Raw genomic sequence first — 13,921 nt, 5'->3', positions numbered from 1 at the left:
AATCCAAACCACAAAATACCATTTCACATCCACTAAGATGGCAATAATAATAATAATTTTAAAATGCAAAACCGTAAGTGTTGACAAAGATGTAAAGAAACTGGAACTCTCATGCATTGCTGGCAGGAATGTAAAACGGTACACATACTGTGGAAAATCATTTGGCAGTGCCTCAAAAAGTTAAACAGAATTACTACACGACCAAGAATGTCCACTCCTAGGTATAAACCCAAATGAAGTGAGGAAAAAAAAAAAAAAGGTATACACACAAACAGTCGTACATGAATGTTCACAGGGGTACTGTTCACAATAGCCAAAAGGTGGAAACAACCCAAATGTCCGTCGACTGATGAATGGCCAAATTACAGTATTTCTGTGCAATGTAGTATTCCGCCATAAGAAGGAATGCACACTGACACACACTACAACCTGGATTAACCTCAAAAACATACTAAGTGAAAAAAGTCAGATACAAAAGGTATCTGACTTACCCAGAACAAGTAAATGCATAGAGGCACAAAGCAGATTGGTGGTTGTCAAAAACTGGGCTGAGATCGAAAAGGAGATACTCCTTACTGGGTATATGAAGTTTCTTTGTGGACAATGAAAATATTTTGGAACTAGATGGAGGTGATAGTTGCTCAATTCTGTAAATGCACTAAATGTCACTGAATTATATACTTTAAAATGGCTAACTTTATATTATGTGTGATTTTACCTCAATAAAAAAAGAATTAAGCTGGTGGTGATAAGAATGGCAATGAAAATAACGCTAACATTTTGTGAGCGCTAACTTCTTATTTGGCACATTGCTGAGACTTTTACATGCATTAGCTCATTCACAGTAGTAGCAGTAGTGGGAGGAATATATGAACACAGGTTACTCTCTTCATCCTCATTTTACAGATGAAGAAATATAGTTACACAGCTAACTATAGGTGTACTATAGGGTGTATTAGTTTCCTTGGGTTTCCATAACAAATTATAACAAATCGATGGCTTTAAAACAACAGAAATTTATTTTCTCATAGTTCTGGAGTCCTGAAGTCTTAAACTACAGTGTCAGCAGTACCATGCTCCCTTCAAAAGACGTCAGAAAGGATCCTTCTTTGCCTCTTCCAGTATCTGGTGGCTCTTGATTTTTTTTCTGGCTTGTGACAGTGTAACTCCTATCTCTGCCACCCATCTTCACATGGCTTTCTTCCCTGTGTCTTTTCTGTGTCTAGTAAGGACACTTGTCATTGGATTTATAGGCCACCCTAATCAAAGATGCTCTCACCTCGAGATCCCTACCTTAATTACATTTACTAACACTTTATTCCAAATAAGGTCACATTCTGAGATGTCACATATCTTGGTAGGGGTGGGGGTGGGGGGAGAGACCATTCAATCTACTACACAGAGCCAGCCAGGCAAAAAAAAAAAAAGTAGTGAATGCTTATGAAAATTAGTTCTAGGTACTGCTGTTAAAATGCCAGTGTGGTTGCAGCCTAATAGGCAGGGCAGAAAATGGTATGTGTTGAAAATGAAGAGGAGGCAGTCACCAGCTCATGCAGTTTGTGCAATTACATGAAGTTTGAATTATAAATTCAATGGGATCTATTAAGCACAACAAAAAGCTATGATCTGATTAACATTACACACACATATGCACACAATGTGCATTACAGAGAGCGGATTAAAAGAACTGGCACACCAGTTAGGATGCTGTCACAATAAACTCAGGAAAGAGGTGAGATGAAGGAGACTTGGACTAAAATAGCGTGGAGATGGACAACAGTAGACAGTTTTGACACATTTTGGAGAAACAATTGATGGGATTTGGTGACAGACTGGATGCAGGGGAAAAAGAGGGAGGCATTAAGGATGATGACATAGTTTCTGACTTCAATAACAGGGTAAGTGGTGATATCATTTACTGTGAAGGAAAGAACTGGCAAAGAAACAGGAAGTACAAAAATGAGACTAGAAAAGTACAGATTTTATATCTATGTATATCTGAGGTTATGTAATAAATCACTCCAGTGTCTTAAAACAACAGTGGTTCATGATTTCTCATGATTCTGTGGGTTTGCTAGACAGCTTTTCCATTGGTAGCTCCTGGATTCATTCATGTAGTTGTATTAAGCTGATGGATTGGCTAGGGGACTGGGCTTAATTGGAGTGGGGAATGGGAAGGCTGGGGTTAACTGGGATTGGGCTTTCAACCTCAAAGAAGCTAAATAGGCTTTCCTCAAGCACATTTATCTCTAAGCTTCTACAGGCCTTGCTTAGAAGTTGCAATATCACTTTCTTAGACTTTTCTGTCGGTCAAAGAAAATCACAAGACCAACCAAGACTCATGAGGTAGAAGAGACTGCACCTTCTGCTGGAAGGAGCTGTAATTTGTGACCATATTAAGAAATCTGGACTCTGTTCTAGGACAAGCAGAGAAACATAAAAAGGTTTTAAGGTGTGGAACAATAGCAACAAAATTCAATATCCATTCAGGATTAGAAATTCTCAGAAAACTTCAAACAGGAGGAAATTTTCTCAAAGAAACACAGGACATATATAAAATATCCATAGCTGGCCAGGTGTGGTGGCTCATGCCTGTAATCCTAGAACTTTGGGAGGCCAAGGCGGGTGGATCACGAGGTCAGGAGATCGAGACCATCCTGGCTAACATGGTGAAACCTTGTCTCTACTAAAAATACAAAAAATTAGCGGGGCGTGGTGGTGGGCGCCTGTAGTCCCAGCTACTCGGGAGGCTGAGACAGGAGAATGGCATGAACCTATGGGGCGGAGCTTGCAGTGAGCGAAGATCGCACCACTGCACTCCAGCCTGGGAGACACAGTAAGACTCTGTCTCTAAAATAAAATAAAATAAAATAAAATAAAATATCTATAGCTAAGCATCATGCTTAATGATGATTCCCTCTAATATTGGAACAGAAGGAAGGCTGGGGCAGTGAGTGGGGAGAACAGGAAGGGGAAACCACAGATGCAAAGAAAATATTTGCAAATCATATATAAATCTGATAAAGAACTTAAATACAAAACATACACAGAACTCTCAAAACTGAACAATAAGAAAACAACAAATTTTAAAACGACAAACCTTTTGAACAGACACTTCACCAGAAAACAGTCAAGAAGGCAACAAGCATACAAAAAATGGTAACATCATTAATCATTTTAAAAATGCAAATTAAAACCACAAAGACTTGTATATTAATTTTGGTTTTTTTTTTTTTGGAGAAAGATTCTCGCCTTGTCTGTCGCCCTGGCTGGAGTGCAGTGGCAAGATCCTGGCTAACTGCAACCTCCACCTCCCAGGTTCAAGCGATTCTTGTGCCTCAGCCTCCCAAATAGCTGAGATTACAGGCATGAGCCACCATGCCTGGCTAATTTTTTGTAATTTTATGGATATGGGGTTTCGCCATGTTGGCCACGCTGGTCTCGAACTCCTGGCCTCAAGTGATCTGCCTGCCCCGACCTCCCAAAGTGCTGGGATTACAGGCACGAGCCACCATACCCAGCCACTTCTGTATTAATTTTTAGCACATCTTTGTAATAGCCAAAAATTGGAAAACGATTCAATGTTCATTAACAGGTATATGGATAAACAAACTGTGAGATATTCATACAACAGAAATCAAGTAGGTAACAAGATCCTACTATTATTACCTGAATAATGACACTTACGCTTGCCAGTATGTTTGTGAGTACATACAGATGTATGCATGTACATGTTTAAATTAGTATTTGATGCAATGAACCCATATAAAGATATGAATGGGCACAAACCTGATTGTTAGCATTGGTTACTAGAGAGAAGGAGATGAGAGGACAAAAAAAAGAAAACAATTCTTTTCTTTTAAAAAGTTATTCCCATTTAAAAAACCAACATGTATGGTATTCCACTTACGTAAATTATGTGTCTGTGTGAGTGTATGCATAGAGTTAAGCTGAATCATCGTCAAAATGATGGCAGTGGTGGTGGTGGTGGTGGTGGTGGTAGTGATGAGGTCAGGATGATGGAATTCAGCTGATTTCTAATTTCTTTTAAATTTCTTATGCTTTTATCTCCTTTTTGATTCTCACTTTTAGTATTTGTAATTTGTATAAACAAAAACATTAAAGTCATTTTCACAGTGATGGGGGCAATATTTTGAGACCTTAATGAGAAAACATTGCTGTTAATTCTGGATCATCTGTGCTGGTAGAGTAAACGTAGCATGAATGAAAATCCCATAAATGCTTTAAAGATACAATATCACCCTTCCCTGTCATCATATATGTGGTTACAGTAGTTACTGATACTGTCATGGAAAACATGTCTTTCAAGATGACTGGTGAAAACTCTCTAGGGTTGGTTAAAATGTACAGGCAGTTACAAATGTCTTTTTAATTGACATAATAAGGGTTAGATCATAACTCCTTTACTGCAATTATAAGCTTCTTCCAAAGTAGTTTAAGTAAATGATATGCCTTATGGAGAAAATACATGTGTTAGATAAACTTCATTATGATATGAGTTATAGTACTGTTGGCTGTGAATTCAATGTTAATGAATCAAAAATACTTATATTAAGGTTTCTTTAAACAGAAACATACATAAGACAAGATTATACATTGATTAGCTGATGAAAATATTGTAACCAAAGACTCACAGGAACCCAACCCTGTATTTTTCTAGGAGCAATGGTTCAGTATTTGCTAAATCACTGTTCATGACTACTTTATAGGACATAACTACTGTGAATAACCAGAATCAACTGTATATGAAACCAAAATACTTGCCATAGTTTAAGGGCAGCAAAGTAGCTACTACATGTATCCTAATCCTTGCAATTACCGTATGATTATGGGAAGAATTCAAAAACACATCAACATTCAGTGAAATAAGGTTTCTCCTTATTCAAAACTAAATAAAACTAATTTATACAGCATGAGTATCCTCTTAAGTGATTTGAAACAAGCAGGTCACATAACAGCTTATTAGAATAAACTAAAAAGTGAATAACTTTTTGCATCTCCAATATTATATTACTGGCAACAATTATTTTCTTAGCAATACCTGCCTATAATAATACTGCTACTTTACATAAAGTATACTAAATTTCAGAAAATGCTTTTGCTTACATTCTTATTTTATTCTCATAAGTGCAAGTTGCATTTTGGGTATTGTATTTTTCATTTTTTGTTGGTATTTTTTAATACAGTTTTCAGTTCTTTGCCAAAATTTTCAATATTAATTTTCATCTCCTTTTTTCCTTTCACATAGCAAGGGCACTTATTTTAAGACTTGTATCTGAAACTCCTATTATCTGTAAATCCCTCTATTTTGATAGACACCAAATATGAAAAACTAAAAGTAACTAGATGCCTAGGGTATCAGCTTCCTAAAAAAGTATATCTTCTACTGTAGGTCTGTTGCTAGGGATACTACCAATTCCTGATTATTTTAATCCAGTTTCAAGTACCGGGATGATATGAAACTGGACTTCACTCCCTGTGAGGGCCAGACTATTTCTGGTTCACGCTCACTCTTCAGACATAGCTTCAGGGTCTTCACCCAGAGTAAGAGGAGTCTACCACCCTACCACACCCCAGGTTCTAGCTTCTAATCTATATCTCCCTGGCTCCAGGGGTTTGTCAAAGGTGCTATTTCAGCTTCTTAATCTCTTAGAACTTCTTTAGGATACTCAGTAGAAAAGTGGCCCCAAAGTAGTTCTTTTTAGATTCCCATAGTCTTCTGAATCTTGGCCCCATCACTTTTGAAAAAAAATTTTGTGGGCACACAGTAGGTGTATATATTTACGGGGTACATGAGATGTTTTGATACAGGGATGCAATGTGAAATAAGCACATCGTGGAGAATGGGGTACCCCTAACCTCAAACATTTATCCTTCGAGTTACAAACAATCCAACTACATTCCTTACGTTACTTAAAAATATACAGTTATTATTGACTACAGTCAGCCTGTTGTGCTATCAAATAGTAGGTCTTATTCATTCCCATCACTCTTTACTGCCTTATTTTCAATATACTACCTTCAAAAATATTTTTTAAAATTTGACTTCTATTTCATCTTTTCTATCTGTGCTTAGTGGAAAATCTTGTCAAAACTGACTTTTATTATTATATTTTTCATTTATATAAGTTTTATTTGGTTCTTTTTCAAATCTGCCACATCACTTTTTAGTGTCCAGTTTCTTTTATTTCTTTAAATATAAGTAGTTGACTTAATTCCAGTATCTTTCAGTAATTTTAATTCTAATATCTAAAATTCTGGAAGGGGTTCTGCTATTTGTTCTGCTAGTTCTTAAAGTATCTTACTTTCTGCTATATACTTAGTTATCTTTGAGTGTGTACTGCTCAATTTTCCTCTAATAATGATTTGTGGAGAATGCCTGAGGCCTAGAATAAAGGTAACTATTTTCAGAGAAGATCTGCATTTGCTTCTGCTGAGAACCTTAAATGTACTATTCATCCGCAATCACTTTAAACTAAAATCATACCACAAGGTTTCATGGATAGTCAAGTAATGAGAATCTGACTACCAAATGTGAACCAAAACCAATACATAAGCTATAACCTCTCAGAGATGAGTTTTCTTCCTCATTTTCCCTTCCTCTACTGAGTGTCAATGCAATTCTTTCCACGGTCCCCAGGAGGTGGGGACTTCTTCTGTTTCATTCTTATCCTGAGAATGAATTGCTTTAAGGTTCCAGCTTCCAAAAAAAAAAGTCCCAGCTTTGCGTGCGTGTGTGCGCACATGTGCGTGTATTTTTTCTTTTTTGAGACAGTCTCTCACTCTGTCACCCAGGCTGGAGTGCAGTGGCATGATCTCGACTCACTGCAGCCTTGACCTCCTGGGTTCAAGCAATCCTCCCAACTCAGCCTCCTGAGTATCTCGGACTACAGGCACACGCCACCATGCCCGACTAATTTTTGTATTTTTTGTAGAGGCAGGGTTTCACCATGTTGCCCAGACTGATCTCAAACTCCTGAGCACAAGTGATCCACCTGTCTTGGCCTCCCAAAGTGCTAGGATTACAGGCATGAGCCACCACGTCCGGCCGTGGATATATCTATTTTTTATTCAGTGCATTTGGGAACTTTCAGATCAAGAGTGGGAAAGAAATATTATAGCTTACAACCACTAGAAGTGCAAGACTCTTTGCTACATATCTATACATGAAAACTATACCCATGCTGGCCAGGCATGATGGTTCACGCCTGTAAGCCCAGCACTTTGGGTGGCCAAGGTGGGCGGATCACCTGAGGTCAGGAATTCAAGGCCAGCATGACCAACATGGTGAAACCCAGTATCTACCAAAAATACAAAAATTAGCTGGGCGTGGTGTTGCACGCCTATAATCCCAGCTACTCGGGAGGCTGAGGCAGGAGAATCACTTGAGCCCAGGAGGTGGAGGCTGCAGTGAGCCAAGATTACGCCACTGCACTCCAGCCTGGATGACAAGAGCAAAATTCGGTCTCAAAAAAATAAATAAATAAATAAATAAAAAATAAAACTATACTCATTCCATCCAACATGGCAGTCTCTCATACAACTAAGTAAACATTGAAATTGCTTTCAATTTTATTTTTTCTTTTCTGGCAAAAATGTTGTCCCTTGAGACTGGCCACAGAAAACCCCAGTTATATTTGAGTAATAACTACAATGAAGAAAACTAGATTGCATGGTATTTATTTTCATGACAAATTAGTCCTTCTTCATTACAAAAACTTCAGATAACTTCTACTATAGGACTTATCATATTGAAATGTTTCAGGGTATCTGATGCAATACCCGTCGCTCATCAAGAGGAGACAATATTTAATTCCCTACAGTATTCAAATACCTAAAGTTTGGCACTCCATAGATGCTTACTAAATAATTTTTTAATGAATGAATAAGCAAACAAAAAAGTTAAGAAAAGCATTAAATTCTACTGCCTTCAAAATATAGTCCAATAACAAATAAAGACAATTTCAAAATAATAAGGTTATCATAGTTTCAGTTATGATCACTGAATTTTCCTTTTTTCAGAAAAAAAATCATTAATAAGAAATAAAAATAATCAAATGAAAAACACTAACATACCAAAATTTGAGCACTAAAATTAAGTAAAATGAAAAAGTGAATCAAGAAAAGCGTGATTAAAAACACAATGTAAGTCCATTAACATATGCAAAGAGATTTTAATGTAAATAGGAAAAAGCAAATTATAACCACAATGAGTTAAAATGAAAAATCCACTAGACTGGCAAAATATAAAAACCACCCATAGAAGTGATGAGGAGAACATGATCCAACAGCAACTTCCATAAACAACCACTAAGAGGATAAATTCTATAACTACTTTGTAAAACAGTCTTCTGTTACCTGATAAAGTTCAATACACATATACCTACCCTATAATTCAACAATTCTACTCCAAGGTATGTATACCTTAAAGAAACTCTTACACATGTGTACCAGGAGACAACATATAAGAATGTTCACAGCAGCTTGTATCATAATAGCAAAGAACTGTAAAAAGCCTAAATGCCTATCATCAGCAAAATGGATAAATACATTTTGGCATATTTATACACAGGAATACTATATGGTAGTGAAAATGAACAAACTACAATTACATATAATGACATTAATAAACATCATGTTAAAAAACAGCTAGTCACAGAAAATTTATAAATGACTGAATCAATTTATATTTTATTTTTATAAAGTCAAAGCCAAAAAAATTAAATCATAAAATATTTATATGCTATATCTATGGAATATTATTTTAAAATGCTTAATAAAACATCAATTATAGTTACTGGGGAGGGGTTAGAGGAAAGATATAAGAGGGGGCTCAAAGGAGGCTTCAAAAGATAGCAGTCACTTTCCATTTCTAAACATGGCTGATGAATAAACAGGTTATTTGTCTTATTCTTTACATTATATATACAAATTATAAATATATATTCTTTTTTCTTTTTTGAGACAGAGTCTCACTCTGTCACCAGGCTAGAGTGCAGTTGTGCAATTTTGGCTCACTGCAACCTCTGCCTCCTGGGTTCAAACGATTCTCCTGCCTCAGCCTCCCGAGTAGCTGGGACTATAGGCGTGTGCCACCACACCCAGCTAATTTTTGTATTTTTAGTGGAGACAAGGTTTTACCATGTTGGCCAGGATGGTCTCAATCTCCTGACCTTGTGATCTGCCCTCCTCGGCCTCCCAAAGTGCTGGGATTACACGCATGAGCCACCGCGCCCGGCCATTTTTTTTTTTTTTTTTTTTAACATAGATCAAAGGTTTCTGTGTTGCCCAGGCTAGCCTCGAACGCCTAGCCTCGCCTCCTTATGCACCAGGACAACAGGCCTGAGCCACTGCGGCTCCCAAAAATTATAAATATATATTCTTTAGACATGTCTTTTGCAATAAAACATGTAAACACCAGGGGATCCAAATAGGTAGGCAAAGAGAAAAAAAAATACATACAAACATATATATATACATATATATTTCCATGAATTATACTACAATTAAAAAATAAAGTAAGTATTATTTACCCACTTGCTTTACCTAGCAGAGCATTAATTTCTTCAAGGATATGGACATACGTGTGCCTAATACATTATAAATATTAATGCTGAACGCATATAACTGAAAGACTGATTTTAAATTCAGTCAACCCCAGACACTACTTGCCAGGGAAAAGAAATTTAGCACATGGTCCTGATGCCATTTAAATATTATTTTAATATTAAGTATATTAATATTATAATAAAATAAACTATTTAAGTTTATTTTCCCCATAAGATAGTCATTGAGTCAGAGTTCAATTTACTAACATTCCCTTAAACATTTACAGAATAACTTGAGCATAACTGTTCTGGTAGACAGAAGTAAAAGTCCATGTTTCATCAAATCTCACACTGCATTTGCCTATGAGATAAAAATTCTTCCAAAATTTAATAAACAAGCAAAAATAGAATAAAAATTTACCTCACAATCTCAAAAAGGGAATAAACTATTAGTAGATTCCAGATAACTAGTATCAATTGAGTGTTTATTTAAATGGTGACTTCTAAACAGCATTAAGGGATACATGTAATCTTACCTGGGGAGGATAGTTGCTCTCTGAAGACCATCTTGAAGATTGGTCGTTTGGTTTGTCCACTAAAATGTTCCTGGAATAAAGAAAGTATTAAAAAATTAAGAGAACATGAATAGGCAAAAACAGGAATAATCTACCAGATGCTGAAATTATCATAAAGTTATGTAATGTTTGGAACTTGAATAAGAATAGAAAACAAAACAGAGTAAGAAAAGCACAGAAAGCTTCGAGTAGATATAAGATTTTAAAATATGACAAAGGTGGTATTTTCAACAACAGAGAAAAATCAAGACTTTTCATAAGGCACTTTTGTTTAAAATAAAAAGTTATATTAATACTTTACACTAAGTGACAAAATGAACCTTAGACATACATATTTAAGAATTTAAGGTAAAAATAGCTGGGTGCAGTGGCACATGTCTGTAACCTCAGCTACTTGGAGGAAGACTTGAGGCCTGGAGTTCAAGGCCACAGTGTGCTATGATGGATCATGTCTGTGAATAGCAACTCCAGCTTGGGCAACACAGCAAGACTCTGTCTTTAAAAAAAAAAAAAGACTTCAAGGTAAAAATAAAGCAATAAAATACCTAAAAATAAAATACCATATATACATATTATATGTAGCATGCATTATATTGCATGCAATCATATTGTTACATTATATATTACATATATCAAACATGCATCATATAGAATATATATATATTTTATACATATATAAAGTCCATCTTTGGAGTAAGATGCACTTTTAAGCATACCATCGAAAGCAGAACTGTGAGTGCAAAAGGAACCGATATAAGTAACTTTAAAAGACGGCTTTTTCACTGGAAACTGTAAGGCTAAAGGCAAGCAGAGCTATACATAAACACTGCTTGATTTGGTAAAGTTGTTTTTCACAAGGAATATGGGTTAATTCCTATGTTACATATATACTGGGGTTGAACAAATAAGTAAATGGCTGGTAAATGTGGGAGCCAGGTTTCTCACTTTTGTAGGGGGATCTTACAGTTAAGCAAGGGGAGGGAGGGCAGAAGGAACCCTGTGGTACTGGATTAGAATCAGTGACATCAGTGCAAACTTGTGTTTACCGTAATATAATATAAATAATTATAGGGGTGTGTGTGCACAAACAGTATTTTCTAATTCTGTCCACTGAGGGGGACTAGAAGCAGTGACACACCAGTACCCAAAAACACACCCAGCACCGCACCCTGATATTTCCACAATGGTATGTTTCCACGTACCACTCTCCAATAAAAGAAAACAGGAGTAGCTGGAGAAATGGCTGATTCCAGAGCCAGGTAAGGGAATACAGAAGATTAACCTAGAGCATCTTACACAAGAAAAAAAGCATTTTTTAAAAAAGGCAGAGGAAGGGAGCAGTATGGATCATGTCAAAGGGTCACAGAGAATGACAGGCCAATGCTAAAAAAATTTAAGTGGTAAAATACCCATGAGTCCATATTGATACAAATAACCCCAGCCTAACCAGCAGGAAAACATCAGAGGAAAGGTCAATGAAACAAATGAATAGTACTCCTCCAAACTCTCAATATAATAACAAGGAAAGACTGAGAAACTCACAGACCAGAGGAGAGTAATGAACATGACAACTAAATGTAATGTGGGATCTTGGATCAGAGAAAGAATACTTGTGGGAAAACTAGTGAAATCCAAATAAAATGTGGCATTTAGTTAATAGTAGTGTACCAATGTTGACATCTTAGTTGTGACAAACGTACCATGGTAATAATGCAGGATGTCAGCAACAAGGGAAAACTGCGTAAAGAACATATATAGTAACTATGCCATCTTTGCAACTTTTCCATAAACCTAAAATTATTCTGCAATAAAAATTCTATTTTTAAAAGTTAGACCTATACTGGCAAAGAGAAGGTACTTAATAATTATAGACTTATTTATACCATCACAAATAAAGAGACTTATTATCAAAAATAGATTAATGAATTTTTTTAAAAAGCACAGTGTATGGAAAAGAACTGCCTTTACACACGTTTCACCAAGGCAAAACATAAACACATAAAACAACTAAAAATCAAATTAACAGGCAAACAGCCAACTAGAAAAAATAAAGGCAAATAAAATACACTGGGCTAATTAAAATTTGAATATTTAAAGAGCACTTAAATATAAATACCCCATATGAAAATGGACAAAAAAAATCCAAAATCAATATTCAAAAATTGGAGATTAAGATAAACATATATATTGTCCCTATAAAATTAGTCCCACACCCTCAAAAATAACTACATTTTACAATTATAACAGCAGTTGTTGGCCAGGGCTGGTAAAATGTTACTCTTATATTTTGCTGATAGGAATGCAAATTAATGTAACTTTTCAGGAGAAAAATTTAATCGATAGCAAAAATATTTCAAATATGTACATCCTTTAAATAAAAATGATGACAACCATGACAATGACTGTGTTTGAGTCCCAGACACTCTTCTAAATGTTTTCTATGTATAAACCATTATCTTGGAAGTATACAAATTTAAGAAATTGAAACATACTGCAGGAAAAAGGTAAAAGAAAAAAGAAAAGAAAGAAGGGAGGGAAGGGAGCAAAGAAAGAAAAGAAAGAAAAAGAAAAAGAAAAGATTAATTGCCTAAACGTATACAGCTAAGTAAGGATTTGAACCCAAGGCAGTCAGTCTACAAAGTCCATGCTCTTAATCACCATATGCTAAAGCCTCAGAATTCTTTCACTTCTTAGAACTTTATCTAAAAAAAAAAAAAAAAAACCCTAGGGGATATAACTAATCCACATTCATCAAAGCACACTTTAGAAGAGCAAGCTGTAAATAAACTAACAATGGAGGATTAAATTATAGCATGTCTGTACAGAATACCATGTAAATTATTATGTATTCTACAGCTTGACTTTAATGTCATAGGAAAATGTTCAATACATAGTAAGTGAAGGGGAAAAGTAGTTAACTGTGTATGTAAAGAATCAAGTGTTGCAAAGTAATAACATTCATACACAGGGAGAAAAGACAAAGAACGTATACTAAGTTATTAATATAATTCTCAAAGGGAGATTACAAGTGATTTTTTTCTTTGTGCTTTTTTGTGTTTTTTCAAATTTTCTAAAATTAACGCAAATTCCTTTCATATCACAAAAAAAGCTTTTTCCCAAAAATGAATTAGAAAACACAGAAGATTGAAGATATGAACTGAGTTTGAAAAGACTACAGGACAATTAAAAGCTAAAGAACTAGAATTTTTAAAAATCACACTGATATACATGTTATAAAGCATGAAGGAAAACCTAATACATTATAACTATGATACATTGGAACCACAAAAATCATGAAGTATAATAAATATGGGGAGGGGAATGTTAGATGTCATGGAAGTGAGGTAGTTCCTTCATCTTTCACAGTTCCTAGGAAAGAATAATGTTTCTGAAGTTGATAAAAAGAAAAAAAATTAATACTATTTAAAGTTTAAAATTAAACAAAGACAGAAATAAAAACGTACCACATACCTTCTAAATTATTTGAGAAAGAAAATCAAGAAGGCAACAGGGAGAGACCCTGTCTCTAAAAAAGAAATTCGATGGTAACATAATTTGTCAGTTGTAATGAATCAAATAAAGCAAAAACCACAGTAAATATGAGAAGAAATTGATTCTAAAAATAGGAGATTAACAGCTCTCAGCATCTGGAAAATTAAGTGTATATATATATGTTATATATGTCAAGTATAATGTAAAGTATTGGTAAGTAGTGGTAAAGAATAATGTTATTATGAAGAAAAGTAAAGGAGAAACAGGCCTCAATAACATGAGGAA

At 35.2% G+C, this 13,921-nt stretch overlaps 1 protein-coding gene across 10 annotated transcripts in view; it reads right to left on the bottom strand.

The window, feature by feature from the left end:
- The window catches only part of MKLN1 (muskelin 1), a 390,597-nt gene that overhangs the window by 115,461 nt on the left and 261,215 nt on the right, over positions 1-13,921 (bottom strand). For all 10 annotated transcript variants that reach the window (XM_034964996.4, XM_063606098.1, XM_063606097.1 and 7 more), the window contains one exon: positions 10,106-10,175. In XM_034964996.4, the coding sequence (XP_034820887.1) occupies positions 10,106-10,175 (70 nt within the window). The remainder of the gene's footprint in view (positions 1-10,105; positions 10,176-13,921) is intronic.

The sequence above is a fragment of the Pan paniscus genome, chromosome 6, assembly GCF_029289425.2.
Source record: "Pan paniscus chromosome 6, NHGRI_mPanPan1-v2.0_pri, whole genome shotgun sequence".
NCBI classification, from domain to species: domain Eukaryota; kingdom Metazoa; phylum Chordata; class Mammalia; order Primates; family Hominidae; genus Pan; species Pan paniscus.
The sequence above is the reverse complement of the archived record's forward strand: the minus strand, read 5'-3'. Positions and strand labels throughout refer to the sequence as shown.